The sequence below is a fragment of the Quercus suber genome, unplaced genomic scaffold (genome assembly GCF_002906115.3).
Source record: "Quercus suber isolate HL8 unplaced genomic scaffold, Cork oak 2.0 scaffold_69, whole genome shotgun sequence".
NCBI classification, from domain to species: Eukaryota; Viridiplantae; Streptophyta; class Magnoliopsida; order Fagales; family Fagaceae; genus Quercus; species Quercus suber.
The window spans coordinates 913,960-936,332 of record NW_027069534.1 but is presented as its reverse complement, the minus strand read 5'-3'; the positions used below and the strand labels follow the sequence as shown (position 1 = coordinate 936,332).

The 22,373-nt window shown below is 35.2% G+C and overlaps 2 protein-coding genes and 1 long non-coding RNA gene across 3 annotated transcripts; 2 read left to right on the top strand and 1 right to left on the bottom strand.

Moving 5' to 3' along the window:
• The first annotated feature begins 609 nt into the window (after positions 1-609).
• On the top strand, positions 610-3,624 carry LOC136067364 (uncharacterized). Its single transcript, XM_065773110.1, has 6 exons — positions 610-1,053; positions 1,168-1,215; positions 1,507-1,567; positions 1,665-1,799; positions 2,816-2,983; positions 3,090-3,624. Exons 1-6 carry the CDS (start codon positions 977-979, stop codon positions 3,222-3,224), a joined length of 624 nt encoding a protein of 207 aa, XP_065629182.1. The 5' UTR covers positions 610-976; the 3' UTR covers positions 3,225-3,624.
• Positions 3,625-12,492: 8,868 nt separating this feature from the next.
• On the bottom strand, positions 12,493-14,399 carry LOC136067363 (uncharacterized). The gene is made up of 2 exons (XR_010628845.1): positions 13,329-14,399; positions 12,493-13,006 (listed from the first exon to the last, which is right to left on the bottom strand). It is a non-coding gene; the product is annotated as an uncharacterized LOC136067363 (long non-coding RNA).
• Positions 14,400-14,548: 149 nt separating this feature from the next.
• LOC112037223 (probable disease resistance protein At4g27220) lies at positions 14,549-20,217 on the top strand. Its single transcript, XM_024070036.2, is given in 3 exon segments — positions 14,549-16,296; positions 16,299-19,627; positions 19,832-20,217. Coding segments are annotated over 2 exon segments (2,925 nt in total). The 5' UTR covers positions 14,549-15,965; the 3' UTR covers positions 18,893-19,627; positions 19,832-20,217.
• Positions 20,218-22,373: the final 2,156 nt, after the last annotated feature.

The window sequence follows — 22,373 nt, the reverse complement described above, 5'->3', positions numbered from 1 at the left end:
TTAAATAGAACATGATTTCTTAACCACCAAATATCATCTAAAGCGACTACCATGTTCAAAGATAAAAACCAGAGCTCATTTGAAGGGCAAGTGGATTTAGGGGGGGTCCAAGATAAGCTTGATAATGTCTTTGGGGTCGTTGAGATTGATTTCATTAGCTCTAAAATCCCAGCAAACGAAGTGCCAAATTGCTCTTGCCATAGGACAAAGGAAAAAGATATGAGCACTCAATTCAATGTCATTCTAAGCAGAAAAGAAGTCAAAAGAGTCTGGTTATGTTTTGTGATTTTTTAAGTCGAATTGTTTTTTTTTTTTTTTAATATTGTGGATCAGAATTTTTGTTTTTTTTTTTTCTATATAAAATCAGAATTTTTGTTTTTTTATTTAAATAATGCTAACGTGGAATAATTAAGACTCAACAACATGAAAGTTAATTAGTCATTGAAGGCCCGTGAAAATGCTATGCCATATATGGAACCCAATAGGCTTTCACTTCCTTGGACACTTGAACCCTTTTCTTTAATTTCCCGTGAGAAAACCAATAGACTTTCTCAGTCCTATGCCGTAGCCACACAGCCCACACCCACCAAGGCCCAAACAGAAGACACTCAGTTAAAACCTCCACCACCTCACCTAAAGTTGCACAAAAAGTCCAATCACACAAAGCCACAATACACCCAAACCCACCAAGGCCTCATTACAGAACACAATTAAGGGAAGAAGATTGGACTCTTGTGTTTGTCAACGATTGTGGGTATTAACTCAAATCTTCCAAATCGGTTGGGTTCTTGGTCATGTTTTGGGTTTTCATTCCAAGCAATAGCATTGTAATTTTTTGGAGGATGTGAACGGCGGATTTGATTGTAGCATTGGGCTAAAGTATTTGATTTTATTTTTAATTTTCTATAATCTCTTGGGAGCTTTTTCGACTTTTCGTCAAACACCTGGTGTGCAAAGCAAAGACCGAAGGCCAACCATGCCAAGTAGAAAGAAAGCTTCAAAAAACGACATAGAAATCTCAAAAGCAAGCTTCCTTCCTCCTCAAGAGCAAGAGTACGTGAGCTTTTCTGTTATGGGTTTACTTTTTTTTTTTTGGGGGTTGTCAACAATATTAGTATTTTTGTTTTGAATGAATTTATGACTTTTTGTTGGGGTTGATATATGTAGTTGCTACGAAGGGGAACGTCTCGCTTGTCTACTCAAATCTATGCATAGGTGAAACTTCAATCCGTTATCGATTATTTTTTATTGGTGGTGTTTGATTTGACTTGTGTTAATGGAATTATATTCTCATGCCGATGCTGCAATATACACTTTCATGATTTTGTTGCATTCTAAAAGTTGCCAATTGGGTTTGACTCTTATGCTGTTCTGACTAGTTAGGCTGTGCAAAATGTATGTGAGTTATGGCTGACTAACTTGTTGGACTAGTTACTTTGTCATTGAGTTGTGAACTCAGATTCTCATTCGCTGAATTTTTAATAATGTGATTGTAATGTTGAACAGGGAGATAGAGTCAGCGAGACTCTTGGATGGAAACTCCTTGCCTGAAAAAATATGGTTAAAGGTTTTCTTTCTTTTATGTTTTCCATTTGGTGTTTCTTGATATGATTATTGTTTTAAATTGAAGAAATCTTATGCATGTCGGTTTCTCTCTTTTTTAGCAACAATTCTCTATTGGGGTCAATGATGTCACTCGCGTCCTTGAACGCATGGCGCCAAGTGCTCAAGTGGGAAGCTCTCCTCAACGGCCCTCTTCAATCAGGAACAATTGTAAAGCGCCTTTGGTTCAGCTTCAAGTAAGTTGCCTCATTGTTATGTTGTATTTTTCTGTGAGATAATTTCTTCAATTGAACTGAGAAACCTGCTGTCATAACAACTTATTCTCACTCACACGCTCGTTACATAAATCTCATATTTTGCTATTTCATTTGCCAATGCATGTTTCTGTTCCGTAGTTGACAAAAGAATTTGATGGAGCACTTAGTTATCCTAGATCTTTCTCATGTTCTCAACTCCAGTTTCAAGTCATTAGATTTTATGAGTCTGTGGATGGCAGATTTGGTAGTGTGGACTCTAGATTACTGTGACTGAACAATATGTTCCATATCAAATTAGGTGGCAGTCAAAATTGCTTTTGTTTGATATACTGTCCTCTGAAGTGAATGTAATTCTCTTATTGAGTGTTTGTACAGTAGTCCTGCAAATACTATTATGTGAGTAGATATTCAAGTATTGTCCTTTTTCTTTTCTAAGGTATTCAATTATTGTCTTGTTTAACATTTAATATGAAGTGGGCAATCACAGTGTACAATGTTCTAACTAAGGCACATTGTTGGTCGAAACTTATTTCCAAAGTTGTCATTGCTAAATTAATTGTCCTGCAGATTTTTTGATAATTAGCTTTCGACGAGAACTTGGCAATGGATAATTGTTGTTTCACACTTGCAAATGTGAAATGTTTCACACAATGTCCACATTCTCACACCAAATATCTAAATTTTACACATGATTTGAAAGAATGTGGATATGATGTTAAAGAGTGTGGACACAGTTGGATGTGAATCAATCAAAGCCCCTTAGGAAAAAGGTAGTAAGGTTGCCAAACAAGTTCATGGATATATGTGATTATAACAAGAGAAAAAGGTTAAATAATGGACAAGTGAACAATAGTCATTTTCAACTTATTGGTGGCTGAATCTTGATACATATATTATTAGGATTTATAACCATTTTTATCCTCTTCTTAGTTCACCAAACTCAGTACTTTTTTTTGGGTCCAAAAAGTACAAAATTTCTCTTTTTGAGTTTGTAGGCTGTACTGTTAGCTTCTGATTGCAACCCCCGGTGGCTGACAAAGCATCTGCCAAGCTTGGCCTCATCAAGGAGGGTTCCACTTATCTTTGTCAAAGATATGAAAGGAGGTTCTTTAAGGTTGGGTGAACTTGTTAAGCTCAAAACTGCAATCGCTATTGGAGTAAAGGTATGGATGTCACTAGATAGAGGATATATATATATATTTTCTTTTCTTATTATATTCCTTATTCTTATCAAAATTATATACTTTGCTTATCTCTCATTAAATACAGGCTAAAGGAAATGCCATTAATCAAATTTTTGAGAAAATTCTTCAAGGTGATGAAGTAAGACAGACAGACAGACACAATTCAACTAATATGAAGATTGAAGCCATGGCAGAAAGAGAGTTGTTAGTCAAGAATTAGCTATTTCAAACAAACTGGCTCATTTTCATGGCAGTACAAACCTATAGCTTGAATTTTTTCCTTTGAAGATGCCGAAGAATCTTCACAATGATGAGTGTCTTCACACCTCAAGGAAAGACCTTTGAAGATTTTTTTTTACTAGTTTTTGGGTTGTAATTATCTTTTGATTAGGTCTTAGGGATGTAATTAAAGTTGTGGCATATCACTAGATATTCAACAAATGCCTTAAAAGCTTAAAAGCTTAAAAGATACATGGATTTCGTTGTTCGAGTTTAGATATAGATCCACCAATGAGACAACAATGTGAGTTCAAAATTTTCGGACATGCAATTTGGCAAGCATTTTTGTGAGGTGTTTATGTATGGAATGTTGATCTCCATGATATTGAGCCTTAATACTCTCTCTCTATCTCTGGTAGCAAGGTGGGAAGATGGTTAAAATACCACATAAATGAGTATTTTGTTGTATTAAGCTCTGGACTTTGACTATAAATGGCACAAAAACCCAAAATAGAAAGAATTTCATTCGGGGTGCCCTTAGGATATTTTGGATGGCAGTTAGCATATGGATATCTCATCTTCTTTTTCTAAGGGGAGGAGTTATATTTCATAGAAGTTGAAAAAGCATTACATTAGACTGAAGTTGATTCACCAGTACTGGGTATTTTAATCATATGTCTTGCATTCTTTGTTAAATTATGTGATACTTGATTTTCATTATAACCAAGTCTAACAGAACTAATTCTGATCCGTGCCATTTCTCCTTCACCTCCTCTATTAGGCAGCCAATCTTGGACGGGTGTGTTGCCCGTTACTGCAATGCCGAGATGATTGAGCTAGCATCCCCTTCTAAAATCACACCTTGTATCCCATTTCCAGAGCAAACTCCATTGTTCTCCTTGCTGCGTAGATCTCAGCTTCTTCCCCATCAAATATTGCTTGGCTCTTAGAATTTAACAATGCGAGCAAGTTTCTTTGCTCATTTGTATGATGTTAACGATGCCTAATGTACACGGCTCCTTAAAAACTGCTCCATCAAAGTTTATTTTGTATAATCTGTCCATATATGTTTGTTACCCTTTGACGTTTTGGTCTTTATAATCCTTGATGCATGGATTTTCATTCTTACAACATGTGATCCCACACAAGGAATACCTACAAATTGTGAAAGGTATCCGATACATAAAATAAGTATTGACACCGAACATCATTGGAGCTTCCTTATACCTTTATCATGTTACCTACTGTTTAATTTCTATCTCAAACTTAGTAATAAAAAAAATGATAAAATATATGGTTGGTCTCAAAATTTTAGAATAAAGCAATTTTAATTCTTGAAGTTTAAAATGTTTACCTTTGGTCTTTTAGGTGACATGGCCAAGAAATTATCTTTTTACTAGACAAATTAGGAACTAAAAGCGACCATATAATATAAGTTTGCTAAGGTCTAAAAGTGACCTCTTTTTTTACTAGGAATGGTAAGGGTTTCACGTGCAAGGCACGTGTTGCTCCTTGAGTGAGAAAATTTAAGATATATATATATTTTATTTTTTTAAAGTAGTATGAAATCATGTATTTGAATTTAGAATAGTTATTTAACATATCGTTATCTGTTAGTACATTTTAAATTAAATATGTTGAAACTCAAAATAACTGAAGATGAATAAAGAGATGAGTTATAATTTGTTAAAGAAAGAGTTACTTGTATGTAAGTTAGATTAAATAAATTAAGAGAAGTTTTCTAAATTAATAAATAACATGTAGGTTATGTGAAGGGTTGGAAGACTATATATACGGCTATGCTATGGACTAATTTCATATCAAGAGTGAATGAAGAAAATAGTTAAAAGCAAAGAGTGTTGTGTGAGAGAGTGAATTCAATAATATTCCTAAATACTTGAGAAATTTCGGGCCAAAGAAATATTCGGAGCCTGCGCGTGGTCGTGTCAGGAAGTTCTACTGGTGGGTAGCATTAGGAAGTCGAGCGGGGAGCTTGTAGTCCTTTTGTACGAACTTCAATTCTTTCATAGTGAATTCAGGTTAGCCTTGAGGATCGGTGGGTCAAATCCTCCCCAAGTTTTTACCGAGTGGTTTCCTGGGTGATCATATCTTGTGTTATTTATTTTCCGCTGCTTTATATCTTGATATGATTGTTTAGATTGTTTTAACCTAGAATTGCTTAATTTGACTAAGTAACAACTTGGCTAATTAATCTAGGCTACGCAATCTGTGTGTTTAAGGGGTCTAAATTCTATCAAATGCAACAACAATGCATGACAGTGCTCAACTAAGCTATAGAGGGTACACAAACAATAAATATAAACTTCTTAATTAACCCATGAGTACATATATAAACTGGTACATACTCAAACAAAATTGTATTTATCTCAAAATAGTCATGCACTTAGTTAAGCAATACACACTTTTAATGTTTCTCCAAAATATCAAGCATGTTCTAAATCAAGAGAGAGATATTATAATTCATGTAATCCTCAAGGAAAACAAAACTAGGCACAAAATAAAATATTTTTGTCTTTTTGAAATTTTTCAATGTTTTTGGATTTTTTTTTTTTTTTTAAAGTATCAAAACAACCTAAGAAATTAAAACAACCAAAAACTTAAAGAAAAAATGTCCACAAATAATTGAAAGGATTATATCAAGGACAAGTAAACAACACTCACCTTAGCAAGTCCTTTCTCACCCATACAGCACGAGTCTTTGGCTTTGTAGGTAAAGAACCCTGAGAACCAAAGTGCATTTGAGGGATTACACAATTCTTCTAAGAAAAACTAAAATCCCACAATTTCCTTTCACAAGCCAACAAGCTTAAATTTTTCAAAAGCATATGAAACAATTTATTTGGAGTTATGGCAAGAGAAATGTCATCACATATCCTAGAATGAAACACAGAATGCCTAAATTTTAATTTTTGATAGTTAAGGCGAATGTGACCACGGACATCACAAAAGTGACAAACATGAACAAATTTAGGAACATCAATATTTCTAGTGGGGTTTCCGGTCACAGGCTTTGGTTCTTTCCTCAACAAAGAACAATTTGGTCTAATATGACCAATAACACCACAAAGGTGATAGGTAGGCATAGAAACAAATTTCTTATGCACTTTAACAGAAGGTTTAGACACAAGTTTAGAAACTTCAATGTCTACATCAAAACTTTTACCTTTGTCTAACCTAGCAAAATAAGTATTTTCTTTATAATTCCTCTTGAAAGGAGGAATATAAATTTTGTCAGCTTTAGGCTTAAGAAGAACAGTAATAGAAATGGATCTGTTATCAACAGCAAGTTTGGTATTAGACAAATTTTCAAGTTTAGCTTCAAATTCAGCTAACTTTTGCTCCAAACTTTTCATCCTTTCATCTTGAGAGGAAAATTGATTTCTCAAAAATTCATTCTTTTTATTAGATTCATCCAATCTCACAATCTATTCCTCTTTTTCAAGATTAGCCACTTTTAACTCGTTATTGAATTTCTTAACAATTTTCAAAGATTTAAATAATTCCTTACAGAGAGTTTCATAAGCATCAATAAGATCAACAGAAACAATAGTGTCCATCAAGGATCTCACTCAGGATGTTAATCCAATCATAGTGAACCCACTCTAATACCACTTGTTTGTTTGTTTAAACCCCTGAACACACAGACTTAACCCTAAATCTACTGCTACCTTTTGTAGTACTTACTCACACGACCACATGCAGCTTCGAATCCATGGACTCTTCTATCTTGAATCTGTTTTACAAAAACACCCATGTTTGTAACTTTAAAATCCCCCTCAAAGGCTTTAGATCACCATCAGCAGTTGATCTTGTATGCAGCAACTTCTACAACCTGGATCTTGAGATTCTTCAAGGAATATTGCTGGTAGAAGACTTGAGAGAGATTTGGGTACAAAAACCCTAGATTTACAATTGAAGGCACAAGATGCACTCTTTTCTCTCAGAAAACCACCCCTAGGGTCAACTTATAATGTCCTTTAAATATTGGAAAAATATGGATCACAATTTGGGCTTCAAATGGACAAATTATGGGCTTTTTATGTTTGTAGATTTTTTGCTGATATGCGACTTTTGATTGATTGAGAGGAATTGAACAACAATCGAACAGCAATCGAGTGCAATCAAATAGCAATCAAGAAAACTAAATTGCAACTCACTTTTTTTCATCCTGAACTTGAGTTTTTTGTCTTGGAATTGAATGTACACCATTCTAACTCAATGAGACTTACTTTTTGTCATGGTTTGCCAACACTACAAACTCAAATCCTAACATAATTAAAACTTGCCTTTTTTTCCCATCCCTACAAATGAAGGAAAACTCAAATACTTCTCATATTGTTGAATTTCTTGACCCCCATAATTCCTAGCTAGTGGAAAGAATGGAGGTGAATATGATCAATGAGAAACCCCTTTGGACAGTTTTACTTTTGCAAACTATTGAACATTCTGCCAATATGGCAAAACTTAGTGCAGCACCTACAACTAGACATGGCAAACAGGCGGGTCAGGTCAATCGGGTTGCGGGTAAAATGGGTTATGGGTAAAAAACAGGTCATTTAAGCGGGTTAAAAATAGGTTTAGGTCAATAGGGTTATGGGTTGGGTTGTCCCGTATTTTCACATGAATTTTTTTTTTATAAAGAAAACAACATTTGTTTGCCATTTGGAAAGTCGTGTAACAAATTACTTGATCTAAAATGTATTACTTTGAATTCACCACTTATATCAAGAATGAACTCAGTAAAATTTATTAATACTTATTCAATAATTTTAAAATTATAAAAATGCCAACATTGCTAACTAAAACAAATACACAAGTTTTATTTCTATACAAAATCAACATCCCAAAATATAGAACAAAATTACAAATAACTTATTGGATAACTCATTTGACAAAGAATAAAAACATATAAGAAATTTAGAATCTTGAAAATTAATTTTATAATCTATTATCAATTGTGGTTGACACTCTATTTCAATTTGAGAATATACATTAAAGTTTGATTGTTTACTTATTTATATATGGTCTCTTTTATGAATATCATATCATTGTCAAGCAACACACACTCTAAGAAATATCATAATTTATTTTGAAAAGCCGTTTGTTTTGGACATAAATTGTTAAAAAATAGGTCTAAGCATTCATAATTTATGCTAATTTGATATTTTGGCTTCACTATTTTTACACTTATGAATGTTTCTCACACATGTCTACAATTTTAAATCTATTTTTTTAATTCTACTTTAACCAAATTATCTTAGCATGTACTTTGCCATTTAATATCTAAAAATCTTTACTCATTACAAAATGCTCAACTATTCATCTTTTGATTCATTTGTATGCAGTTATGTAAATGTCTCAATTGTTTTCTTAAAACCCACAACAAACAATTAAACCAATATTGTCTTAATTTTTTTTTTTTTACCAAAAAAAAAGTTTTAAAAAATGGTTCGGGTCTTGAGTTAGGTCGGTTTGACCCCTAAAAAACACTGGTCGGGTCATAGGTCAACCTGTTTTTACTTCAGGTCAAAAAAATCGAGTCTGGGTCAAGTATTTTTCGAGTTAGTTCAGAAAATTCTAACCTGTTTTGCCATGTCTACCTACAGTTGAATAAAGACAAATGCCAAATGGTGTTCAAAGGTGCACATTGGCTGAGGAGACGCTACTGCATTGCTGGTGAGAACGTAATACGGCTCAAGAGATTTGGCAACACTATCCTAGGTTGCCATAAATTTTGGGTTATAATTTCCTAGACTTTTTTAGCGCTAGCATGGAAGCTTGTTATGGTAAAAGGCGAGGTCAAAATGGGTTAATAAATAAAGGGGTAATAATAATAATTCAAATTAATATTGGTAACAAATTAATCAAAATTCATTAAAAAGGAATGATAATAATAATCCAAAAAAGTAAAATTTAAAAAAAAAAAATTCAGAAAAAAATTAACAAATAAATTCATTCCAAATTACATTGATTTGATTAATTTTGAAGACTTAAATAGATTTGATAAATTTCAAATTACATATTTTGAAAAGAGATTAAATTCTATAAAGATGTGGTGTAAAACCCATATTTTACCCCTCCAATCCCAACATGTCACATCATCTTATTATATATTTAAAAATAAGTATAACCATTTTCAATTAATTCTAATACCCATATATAAATCCAACCAAATTAGGAGTTTATTAAGAAGTTATTAGATATGGTAGGATGTATTAAATTTTAAGTAAAATGTTAATGTGACAATCTCTTATTGGATGGTATAAAACATGAGTTTTATACTTCATCCTTACTAAATTCGGACTCTCTTGAAAAATATTGTTGTTATGAATGAATAAAAAAAGTTTAAAGAATGAATAAAAAAAATAATGAAGAAATAATATAGAAAAATAATAGAAAATCTGATAAAAATTGTATTTTTAAAAAAAAGGTAAGTAAAAATGTAAAACTAACTGTTCACTCTCTAAACAATATAAAATTTTAGAAAAATTGGTGTGGGGGGAAAAGGGCCCAGTCTAACATAGTGGGCCGAGAGCTCATATGAGGATTACTGTGCGTCCGAGAAGAAGAAGATGGTAAGGGCAAGGCCCATTTGGAAGAGGGATCCCCAGAAAGAAAAGTGATTATAATCCGAAGAGGTTGCCTTCTGTCCGAAGAGGTTATATTCCTCTTAAGCGAATAGTATGGACCAATTGAACGTATAAAAAGGTCAAGACGATCTTCCGAGGACTCCTCCTGATCAAGATAAGCGCTGAGTACACTTGGAGACGATAAGGATGAAGAAATATCTAAAAGGAAAGCTGCCACCACCGTATTTAATGCTCTGCAGCAACTTTTCTGGCCGCATTTATGTGGAGAAGACCCCTGAACAGTGTATCCTCACCTACCGCCACTCACACAGAGCTAAAGGAGATGCTTGACATGACATATACTCAAGTAGACTCACGGATAAGGTACAAGTGGACGATGGGGATGAGGAGAAGGGAGATTATATAAAGAAAAGAAGCTCCTAACAAAAGGGGAAGGAGAATAAGAGCTTGATTGTAACACTAAGATCGGTATTCACGAGATAATCAATAATATAGCTCTTCGGATATCCATTCTTTACGTGTAAATTCATGTTGGTTTGTGCTTGAGGGTTGTGATTCGTTATTGTTGATCCCATAATCAACCAAGGTCTTTCACCCATACTCTACAAATTCATTGTTTTGGGCTTGGGTCACAAATCCTAACCCTACAATTGGTAAATATGCTCTTAGCACAAGTGAGACCTTTAAAATGATGTTGAATTGTTTCCATATCTTAATCTTTCTTTCTTAGAGCATCCACAGCAGATGTGGTATTTATGCTAAACGCTATCATATTTGGCATTTGGCACACTAAACACCAAAAAGGGAGCTTTATCAAATGTGTTAAATGTGTCAAATTTTTGCAACATACTACAGTTCTGTGATAACTTTGGCACGGTATGGAGCAATATAGCACATGGGTTTTTTTTTTTTTTTTTCAATCTTTCTCTCTCATCTCTCCGTCAGTCTCTTCCTCTCTCTTTTTTCTCCAACCCCAATCCTCTCCTCTCTCTCAACCTCTCATCTTTTGTTCTCTCACCCTCACTACTCTTCCATGCCAACGCTGACAATCACTTCCACACCAATCTCTCTAGCAATGGTTTTTTTTTTTTTTTTTGCTATGGTTTGATGGGTGGGTTGGGCAATGGGTGGGTTTAGACTGTGATGTGTGGGTTCAAATTATGTTGGCTGGGTTCGGTTCCGACAGAGGTGGGTGGGTTCAGATGGGCTAGGCTATGGGTTCTGATGGATGGGTCGGCGATGGGTGGGTATGGGTCCGAGGTCTTGGTCATTGAAGCTTTTGTGGTTGGGAGTAATGTCGGTGTCGATGACGGTGATGACGAGGTCGAAGCCAAAGTCAGACTCTTTGAGGAGGTCGGAGTTGCCGGTGGTTTTGAGGCCGAGGAATTGAGGGGAGCGAGTGGCATGGAGGTAAAGGAGAGTGTGGGGGGAAGATGGTGGGTTTGGAGTCTAGGTTGACTTGGATTATGAAGGTTTTGGGTTTGGAAGTGGGTGTGGGTGAGGGTGTGGAGGCGGTGGGTTTGTCGAGGTTTGTGGTTGAGGTGGTGGTGGGGCTTCCTATTTGGTGTTGGTGGGCTATGGGTTTGTTTTGAATTGTGTTTTGGGTTGTGGAGGATATGGTGGTTGTGTGGTGGCTGTTAGTTGTTGGCAATAGTGTGGTGGCTGTGGATTGTGTTTGATGAGTTATAAATATTATTTTAATATGTTGTATATATTATTTTAATGTATAGAATTGAATGATAAAATATCTGATAAATAGAATGTTGTAAAATGACGTGATAAAATAATAAAGTAGGCGTTGATGTGTTAAAATGGTATTTTTTATAGAACATCTGCTACGGATGCTCTAAGAGAAAACAGTCCAAATTATATTTAAGTTGGTACATGGGAACGTGAACCTTTAATTCTTTGAGCAAGTTGCGGAAATTGTCAGACTAGGTTAGACATTTATTGCACAGAACTGAAGCCCAAACTTGTTGATTCTCCACAGAAATCAATGCCATCAAGGCTAAGTTCCTAGCTAGGCCTTGTTCCATGAAGAAGACCCAACCCAACAACTAGATGCATTAGCATCTACTAGCTAGTACCATCCAAAACATCACTAAGTCATCGTTATAGGACTTGGTGATAGGGAAACACACGGCAATGGCATGATATAATAGAACGTAAAGGCTTTTGTCACGGATTGGAGAAGTGTGACATGGCTTGGCAAGAATTTTAGCCAAAAACTTCCAACGTGCAAGCCTCGTTGCAACCCATAGTATCAAGTGAACCTGAAATCAGGTGACTATTTTTTTTTTTTTTTTTTTTTGATAAATTCAATAGTTAGGATTTAATCGCTCAACGACTTTTTGAATTTGAAATTCCATAAGACATTAATTAAATTACAAGACTCTTGGCAGCTTCTTAATGTTAGGAATCCCATATAAGTCATAACAAATATGGACTATTGAGTAGCGTGCTTTTCACTTTTTTTATTTGCACTTCGTTTTTCATAACATTCCAGATTCTTTTTAGGTTTTACCGAAGATTGATTGGTTGAATGAAAACAATATGCATATTTTACTCTTCTTTTTAGTTTTTCACAATTCAGAGAGAAATTGAAGCGTTGATTTCATTTGAACCATATTGTTGTGACGCAGGGGAAAAAATAAAAAATAAGAAAAGAGGAAATAATTTTCATGTATAAGGTGCTTACATGATCACCAACCAGAAACACGTTTCAAGAAAGCCAATTTTGCCAAGCAGAAAACAGGACTTTCATGCATACCTGTGTTACTTGTATGTTCCGAGAAACTTCAACCACAAAAAGTGAATAATAATTATAATGATACTAAAAAAAACTAATACAAGTAGAAGCTTCAACCCTTCCTTTCAAAACCAGAGCAATCCATATTTCATCATCTGCTACCATTGTGTGGCACTTTATAGAGACAAAGTGGCCATGGGCAACAGACCAACTACCTTCAAGAATGGAAGACCATATCTACTTTTCTTTCTCATCTCTCTTGTCTGCCTCATAATAATAATAATCGCCATCATCATAATATTGTTCATCATCATCATCATCGTAATATTCTTCATCATCATCATCAACTTCCTTGCCATTTTGTAGGAGATATGAGGCTTGACTCCTTAGCCGCTCTTGAATTCGATCCCTGATGGCAGTGCCCTGATAAGCACCCAAATTGTGGCTTTAAGAATGCCAGAATAAAAAAGGACATATAGATAAGAAGAATCTACTCTCATTTTTTTCAGTAAAACAATAGAGAACATCAGCTCACATACATAGCCTAATTTTAGCATTGAAAGTTGAATTTATTAGATATCTAGATAAGCACCCAAATTGTGGCTGTAAGAATGCCAGAATAAAAGTGGAAAAATAGATAAGAATCATAGAGAAGCATCAGCTCACATACATTGCCTAATTTAATATTGAAAGTCAAATTTAATACAAATAAAGTTTATGTAGATATATGTATGGATTGGCTTACCATTTTATGGCAACCTTCTTCAAACATCTCTAGAAATCCAGCAACCCAGCGGTCAGCATTTTCCACCCACTCATTACGATGCATTGCAACAGTTTGAATCTAAAATATCAAGGCAGTAACTTAAATCCATCAAGGTTCTAAACAATTCTCAAAAACAAACAAACAAACAAACAAAAAATAGGTTAAACACAATTCTTGGTGGATACAAAAGCAAGAATGTGAAAAATGAATAAACATCAAGAATTAAAGATTATGATAGCTAAAAGCATACTCTGAAGAGAGAGAGAGAGAGTAAACAAATTTTTTTCCCACAATCAATAAACCAATGTTACAGATAAAGTATTTGTCAGCACAACTGAGACTATTCCTTCACTTTGACCACAGGTAAAATCAATAAGAACAAAGAGCATCATTTCAAAGAGAAACAAGGTGAGAAAACTTTGGTATAAAGAGAAACATAACCAAAAGGAACATTGTTGCACACGAATGCTTAGTTTGAGACACCATCATTTGCAGCCTTAAGGATAACAAGAAAGCCTCAAAATCATTCCCAGTTTCTTCTCATCTTCAATTTTCCACCAAAAAAAAAACCTCTCAAACCCAAGTGGGTAAAAATCCACTACCTAGAAATATAGAATTACTTTGCTACTTTGCCTTTTGTCAATTTCAGTCAACTAGTTATTAAACTTCTAAATATCAGACTGCAATTGACCTAGAAAGCACGGCCGCGGCTGGGAGGGTGCCGCACCCGAGTCCGATGCGGCCTGACACGGGACGCAGCGTCCGACGCGGTTGGCCGCGCGTCGGTGCCGCATCTGAGTTTTTTTTTTTTTTTTCTCGGATTTGCGCCGACTCGGCTCAATTCGCGCTGACGCGGCTCAACTCGGCTAGAACCGGCTTCGATTTGGCTAGAATCAGGCCATATCGGCCATATCGGTCGTATCGGCCGGCCACCGATACTGTCAATACAGCCGAAACATGCCAGAAACAACCGAAACAGGCCGATATCGGCCTTGAAACTCGCCGGAACAGCCGAAATTCTGACCTCAGAGGCATAGTAATGTGTTTCTTACCTTCTTCTTTCTTTGTTTTGTGAATCAAGGCATAGCAATGTGTTTTTTAAGAATATTTTAATAGTAAAAATATATAGAAAATATAAATAAAAATATTTTTAATAATTTTTTAATTGCCGAGTCCCGCCGCACCCGCACCCTACTTTTTCAAAAATTGCCAAGTCCTGCACCCGCACCCGCACCCGCACCCGTACCCGAGTCCCGAAACGTACCCGTGCTTCATAGGTGTGAATTAAATAATTATAAGTCATACAGTCAGCCAATTATTGGAAGCCCAATTTTCTATTCGTTTTTTAATTAACAAAGACTATTAACACTTTGAAAAATATTAACTTTATCCCTTTAGTAATTAAAAAAAAAAATTACTAGCAAAAGGTTTGTTGAAGGTAAGAAGAGAGGGAGGACGGGTTTGGAAGTGGGGGAAGGATGGGGTGGGGTTATTGGAGGGTATCATGTAGGTTGTCATCCACAAAAACATCATGGGAAGACAAGCCTAGCTGGGATACAAACCATATCAGAAATTCTGCTTTTATTTAAATTTCTAGCATGAAAATCTGGTTATGCATTTTCCATGATTAGTTGAGGTTCCATGACTGGTATTTCTTTAGAATTTTCCAACTAACTATACTGTTAACCTAAATTGTTAGGAATAAGAATTGCAGCAATGACTGTTACCTAAGTAGGTCTTATATGTTGAAGGTAGGAATTGAGGTAGGATCGTTAGGAATTCAGCACTAAATTGGATTATTTGATGTGATCTTTAAGGGTTTTGAATAGGATTTGATATTTAAGGGTTTAGGTAATAAAAATATTGGATCTTTAATATATTTGATGGTTATTTTGGTATTAAAATGGTGAATAGAATGATAAATAAACAAAGATAAATGCTAGGCAATCTCACCTAGGTTTTCCTAAGCAATCACATTTAGGTAAGAGAAGGCAATCGCCCAAAGTTTAAAAATAAGCTATTGGAATATTATTAAAATTTAAAACCAATCTCACTCTAAATGCCATTGACCACAATAAAGCCTTTATATAGGCAATGCTAAACTCCTTCCCAAGAGAGCTTTCCATCATCCAAAACATCCCCAATTAATGATTGAGCACTAGAACCAGCTTTCCCTTGCCTCTTATAAGTCTTGAAAGGGGGCTGCCAGTTATGTTCCCCATTAGGAATGTTTATCCTTTTTTCAAGTGGAGCTGAAGGTTTGAGGAAAACTGCTCTTGAGTCTTGGGTGCCTTAAACTTTACAGGGTGATCCATTAGATAACTCCTCTATCTCTTTAGAGGCGTTTCCTTGAAAATTTCTACATAAGGCATTTAAGTTGCAAGCATATTTTTGGAAATAAGATTAGGTTGTATAAGAAGCATAAAAATTCATATGCTTTGTTGCTGTCAAATATTGAGCCTGTAATGAGGTTATGGCTTTTAAGTATAACTTCAATATGTTATAGCTTATTTGATTTTTATTTATTTATTTATACTTGATCATAAATTTGTGATTGTTCCTTCCTTTCTTCCTCTTCTCTCTTTTCTCTTCCTCATTTCACTTAATACAGTGACCATGGATATAGTTGGGAGTCTTGGGACTGTCATCGGGGTTGTTAATTCATCATGGGAAACCCTTGCCAAACCGTTCTCCTATTTGAGAAATGTTCGGAAACACCAAGAGTCACTTCATTTCAATATGGAAAAACTAAATGGTCAAGCAAATGACATCAAAATGGAGATGAATATGGGATTAACATACTTGAGTAAAAAGCTAAAGGGTGAGGTAGAGATGTGGCTCAAACTTGTGGAAAAGGTAAACAATGAAGTGGACAGCTTAGAAAATGAAATCAGCACTACAAGAAGGTGCATGAATGGTGTTTTTCCTAATTTCTATTCAAGATATAAATAGGAAAACATCTTTTACAAAAGATTAAAGAGGTGACCGAGCTTCAAGAAAAGGGAGTGTTTCCAAATGGTTTATTTATTGATTTATTACCAGATATAGGAAAGTTTATGCCAGCAACACAGTTAATTGGTAAAACAATACAAAAGGATATTTTGCATGAGATTTGGGAGTGTCTGATGGATGTCAACATCAATAAGATAGGTGTCAATGGTATGGGTGGAGTTGGGAAGACGACCATTATGATTCATATAAACAATCTACTCAATGAAGCTCAAATATTTGATAATGTTATTTGGGTGACTGCATCAAAAACTTTTGACTTGGAGATATTGCAAATTGAAATAGGGAAAGCAGTAAACCTGGATCTATACAAGGAGTTCTCATTCAATAATAATTTAATCAGGAGATCTACCATATTATTTGAGCATTTGTTGAGAATGAAAAAATTTATTCTAATCATAGATGATTTATGGAGTAAGTTTACCTTAGAAGAGGTGGGGATCCCACAGCCAAATAAAGAGAATGGTTGTAAGTTAATACTCATTACTCGACTCATGGAAGTCTGTCGGGGCATGGAAACACAAAGAGAAATCAAGGTGGGCATGCTTTTTGAGGAGGAAGCCTGGAATTTGTTCACTGATAAAGCTGGAATAGATGACTTTCCTTCTCCTGAAATAGAATCCTCTGCAAAGCTGATTGTTAAAGGATGTGGTGGTTTGCCGCTTGCAATCATCACTGTGGGACGAGCCATGAGGAAAACCAATGATGCAAGAGTTTGGAAGAATGCACTGGAAGAATTGAAAAGCTCAAGAGCTGAAATTGAAGGCATGGAAGAAGATGTTTTTGCACGACTGAAATTTAGTTATAACCACTTAAAAAATGACAGGGTCCGTGCTTGCTTTTTGTACTGTGCATTATATCCTGAGAATTATAAAATTGATGTTGAGGAGCTGATTGAGTACTGGATGGCAGAAGGTTTCATAGATGAAGTGTGGGATAGGGAGCATGAGAACAACAAAGGCCATGCTTTGCTTAAGGAACTCAAAGATGCTTGCCTGCTGGAGGTTATTGGAACAGGGTGCGTAAGAATGCATGATTTGGTGAGGGATTTAGCAATCAGAATCACAAAGGAGAGTCCTCGGTTCACGGTCAAAGCTGGTGTTGGATTGAAAACATTGCCAAAGACGTGGATGGAAAATGTAGAGAGGGTCTCTCTAATGGAAAACAACGTTAAAATTCTTCCAGATCATCCCAATAGCACAAATTTATCTACTCTGCTCTTGCAACAGAACCCCCTAATGGAAAAAATCCCTGATTTATTCTTTCTGAACATGCAAAACCTTAGAGTTCTTGACTTGTCTAATTCTTCAATAAAGTCACTTCCAGATTCCCTTTCCTGTTTACAGAATCTGCGTGCAATCATGTTACGCCTTTGTGAGATTGCAGAATTACCTTCACTAGCGATGCTGAAAGAGCTGAGGGTGTTGGACCTTTCATATACCTTGATCACAGAGTTGCCTAGTGGTATCGAAGGCTTGGTAAATCTCAGGCGTCTTGATCTTTCTTATACAGAAGAGCTTAACATGTTTCCTGCTGGGGTCATCCCAAGCCTTTGCCGCCTAGAAAATCTATCAATGTTTGGAAGCAAATGGAGATGGTCCTTGAATTCACAGGGAAACGGGGGAGGAGCAGATTTTGCAGAAATCAAAAACTCCTCACAACTAACTAATCTTGGTCTTTCCTTTGAGGATTCATACAGCTTCAACAACTATGTGAGATCTAGACATTGGCGGGTGCTGAAAAGCTACCATATTGGTATAGGACTTCTATCAAACCTTTTACCTATTTCCAAGGGAACTTACAGTGCAGAAGTTCAAGGCTGTAACCTCATCACCAATGGGAGTTCAATAGAGCTCCCAGACAATACTCAGGAGTTGGCATTGCAGGGTTGTGATGATATTGACATTCTTTCTAAACTGTCAAGCACATCACAATTGGATGACCTAAAAGAGTGTTACATCTCCACTTGTAGTGGTTTAGAGTACATCATAATGGCAGATGAAAATTCCTTTCCAAGTCTAGAGAAATTGATCCTCCAGAAGCTACTTAACTTAAAGGCAAATTGTCAAGGAGCTGTGACAGACAGCGTATTTTCTAAGTTAAAAGCCCTGCACATCCACAATTGTCACAGGCTTAAATACATACTCACATTTGATTTGTTATCATGCCTTCAAAATCTTGAAGAGGTTGAAGTATGGAATTGTCATTCAATAGAGGAAATCATTGAAGGGAATGAAACCAGTGGGGTAAATAGCAATGCTTTTCCTCCTATCATGATTCCCAGGTTACGTCTCCTATACTTATCTTCTTTACCAGAATTGAAATCCATTTCCAAAAGGGTATTAATTTGTAATTCATTGGACTCTATTGATGTATGGGACTGTGAGAAGCTAAAGAAGCTTCCATTCTTAATGGACAACCTGCCTTCTTCCCTCATGCACATCAGCGGAAGCAGAAAGTGGTGGGATGAGCTGTACTGGGATGAGCCTAGTTGTAAGAGTCTTTTACAACCTCTTTTCAAGGAAGATAAATAAATTTTAAAAAAGCAAAGAATACTGACTACCTAGGCATGGGGCAAGTCCTTCTGAATTGTTATGGACATTTCATCTGAGAGTGAACTGCCACTTATTTATTTATTTTTTTGAGAAGAAACTGCCACTTGATTGATGACTTCATCAGCATGAATTGAACATGTCCAACTTCAAATTTGGGAGTTCAGACATTTTGAGCCCAAAATTTGTGCTGACTCACAAGGCACTCCATTGTCAATATTTTTTTTAGGTATATGCAACTTGCAAGAAGTTGCATTCAATGATAACTTGTGGTTGACTCGTGGCATCTGCAGCATTGTGAATATATCAAAATGCCTATGGCTTCATACTTTCCAGGCAAAGTTAAGACATTGCCTCTCTCAGCAAGCAACTTTTTAGCGCTCCCTTGTATCTCACTGAGACCAGCGTAGCCTGCTTGAGTAAGTGATGCATCACCAGACTGCATTTATACCACTCAATAGGATGAGGGACCGAGTTGTGAGGACTTGATCATCTGGCTTCCCGTTACATATGCTTGAAGGAATCTTTGGAACAATCAACATTCTTGTGCTGCTTTTATTTAATGGAAGAAAGAGGCTACAAAGAGGATGGTGTCCTTCCCTCAGTCACTATCGTAAAGCTTGTCAATTGAAAAAGGAACCTTACTGATCTCTGGGACCACAGTTACAAAATTTAAGATCCAAATGCAAGTTGCATATGCAATTGAGGGTCACAGAGGTGAGATAGTCATCCAAATTGCTTTACAATCAGAGCTTTCATATTTTGTTGGTAGTTCGTTGCTCATTGGCTTGCTACTTCACAAAAGGGAGAGGTCATGGTATGCTTCTTAGATTGCTCTCTCCAAAAAATTTTGTGAAGAGAAGCAAGTCAGTGTATGCATGGTCTTTAGTTTAGGCCACTAATTTTTTGTGGATTATTTAGCTGCAGGGATGGCACAGATCTAAGGTTATGTAATGATACCAATGCCTCTTGAAATGTCAAGGTTTGAACTATAACAGTTGAAATCGTGGGATGAAGTTCCTTCTATCATCCTGGAGAAAAGTCCCTTTTGGAAATACTTAATTTTTAACGCAGACAGAATTTCGAAGCTGAAACAAAGCAGTGGTCTGTCAATCTTGTGCTTCCTTCAAAAACAGAAAAATTATAATTGTAAATAAAATGTTCCCTTGCTTTAACCTAGGGTTTTGGATTATTTATTTGCTTGTATTATGACTGGGTGATGCAAGGTTTAATCAAGAATCAAATGTAAAGTATCCACCAATATTTATCAACAAACATTATGGCTAATGTATGGTAAATTTGCAAGACATTGAAACTTAAGATTCAAAAACACACACACACACACACTTAGTTTCTCAAATATATATATACACACACACACACACACACATATTAATTGTATTGTAAATATTACAGGTAAATATTTATAAGAACTACCCCTTAAGTGGTCTTTTAGCAATGAAGATTTAAGTTTAACACAAATTATACCTTAAATCATTCAGTAGACTTAGATCTATTCTTTATTTTTCTACCATAAGAAATATAGAGTATAGAGAAGAGACATAAATGTAATAGAAGACAAGATATGAACTGCATGAAATAAAGTAAGATACCCTACAAAAAAGATCTCACAATTGCAATAACTCCATATAATCAAACTGAAAGTTTAACTAATCCATAGAGTACAATTTAAACTACATGAAATCTCTCTTACGCACAAAACCAAATCGACTTGAAGCATGGATGCATGGTTGTCAAAATCTCAATTTGGATCTTACGATTCTACAATCTCATCTGCCTAGAACGATCTAGATCTTTTAAGGATCTTTGCAATCATTTAGGATCGTATGATTTTGACAATCACAAACGATCTTGGTTTTTTGTAATCTTCTTTGACTTAACAGAGGGTTCAGTTGGACCTAAATGAAAAATAAAATCTCAATAGACCAAATTTTGCTATTCTAATGTAGAGAGAGTGTTAGTTGGACCCAAATAAGAATAACATCCCAATAAAGTGTCATGTTTTGAGATTTTTGGCTTCTTTAAATGATGCTTACAAATGGATGTGGTGATGTATGGTAATTATATCAAATAGATACAAATTTATGAATGAATGTATAATTTATGTGATTATTTAACATATCAATATGTTTTTTTTTTTTAAATTATTTTCTCAAATAATGTAGGATCTAATGATCCATGATCCGATCTTACGATTCACGATTTCACTTATCTCTCACGATCCTACGTAGGATCTCGATTTTGACAACCTTGCATGGATGAATATGGGATACCTGGACATAGGAATATTGAGAGAGAGAGAGAGAGAGAGAGAGAGAGAGAGAGAGAGCCTACAATGTTGATAGGTAGGGTAGGTAGAAAAAGAGATTGGATTTGAGATGATGAATGTGACAACACTAAGGAAAATAAAGAATATATATACATGCATACCAATTTTGAAGAGTCTCGTCTGGTATAAAAATTTCAAATTGTAAAGTAGTTAAATTTCTAATCAACTTATGAATTATAAGAAAAGGAGAATTATTGATAATGGTGGAATGAAAAGTTTGATAAGAAGAATATATAAACTAAAAAAAAAAAAAAAGCGACAGTCAACATAAATTTAAAATTTTAAAAACAGAACCGTGTGTTAGGGAAAAAATTATGACACTTTCTACCTAATAGTTATTGATTTTACCATAGAAGAAGACAATGTGAAGGAAAAAAAAAAAAAGAAAAGAAAAAAGAAAAAAGAAAAGAAAACTGATTAGCTTTTGTATCTATCCAAAAAGTGGATAAAGTAATAGAGGAAAATGTTGTATATATTTAAAAATTTGTTGAAGTAATAGAAGAAAAGTTAATAAAAAATTAAAGGTGGTATTTCTATGTAAAAATAAAAGAGTGAATAATAAAAAAAGTTGTTAACAATAAATAAGTTTTCATATTTAATCAATTAATTGATAAAGTAGTAGATGAAAAGTTGATAAAAACAAATAAGTTGTTTGATCCAAACAAAAAGCTACTATTTGGTGCAACCAAATGGCAATTAAACATGATATTCATTTGGCACAATCATGACTTCTAAGCGCTACTTTTATTATATTAGTATTAGTATTGTAGGGATACAAGATCTAGAGATGTATATTGGGCCGTGGGCCTTGTCTGAGGACATTTAGTAGTCCAAGGACATATAGACATTAGCAAAGGAATACAAATCAACGAATTATGGAAGGGTTCTGGTTAGGAAAGTTTGGGAAGGTTGTCTAAGGAGGAATGCCTCCCTGGCTAAGCAAAACAAAGGTCAGAAGGTTTAATCTGCCATCAAGAGCAACATTATGGAGGATTCCGCTGATAAGGATAAACATTGGAAGAGAATAGGACAAAGGGAAGCTAAGAAATATCTAAGAGAAAGTTGTTACCATCGCATTGAATAATTTGCAGTTAACTCTTTGGCCGCATTAAT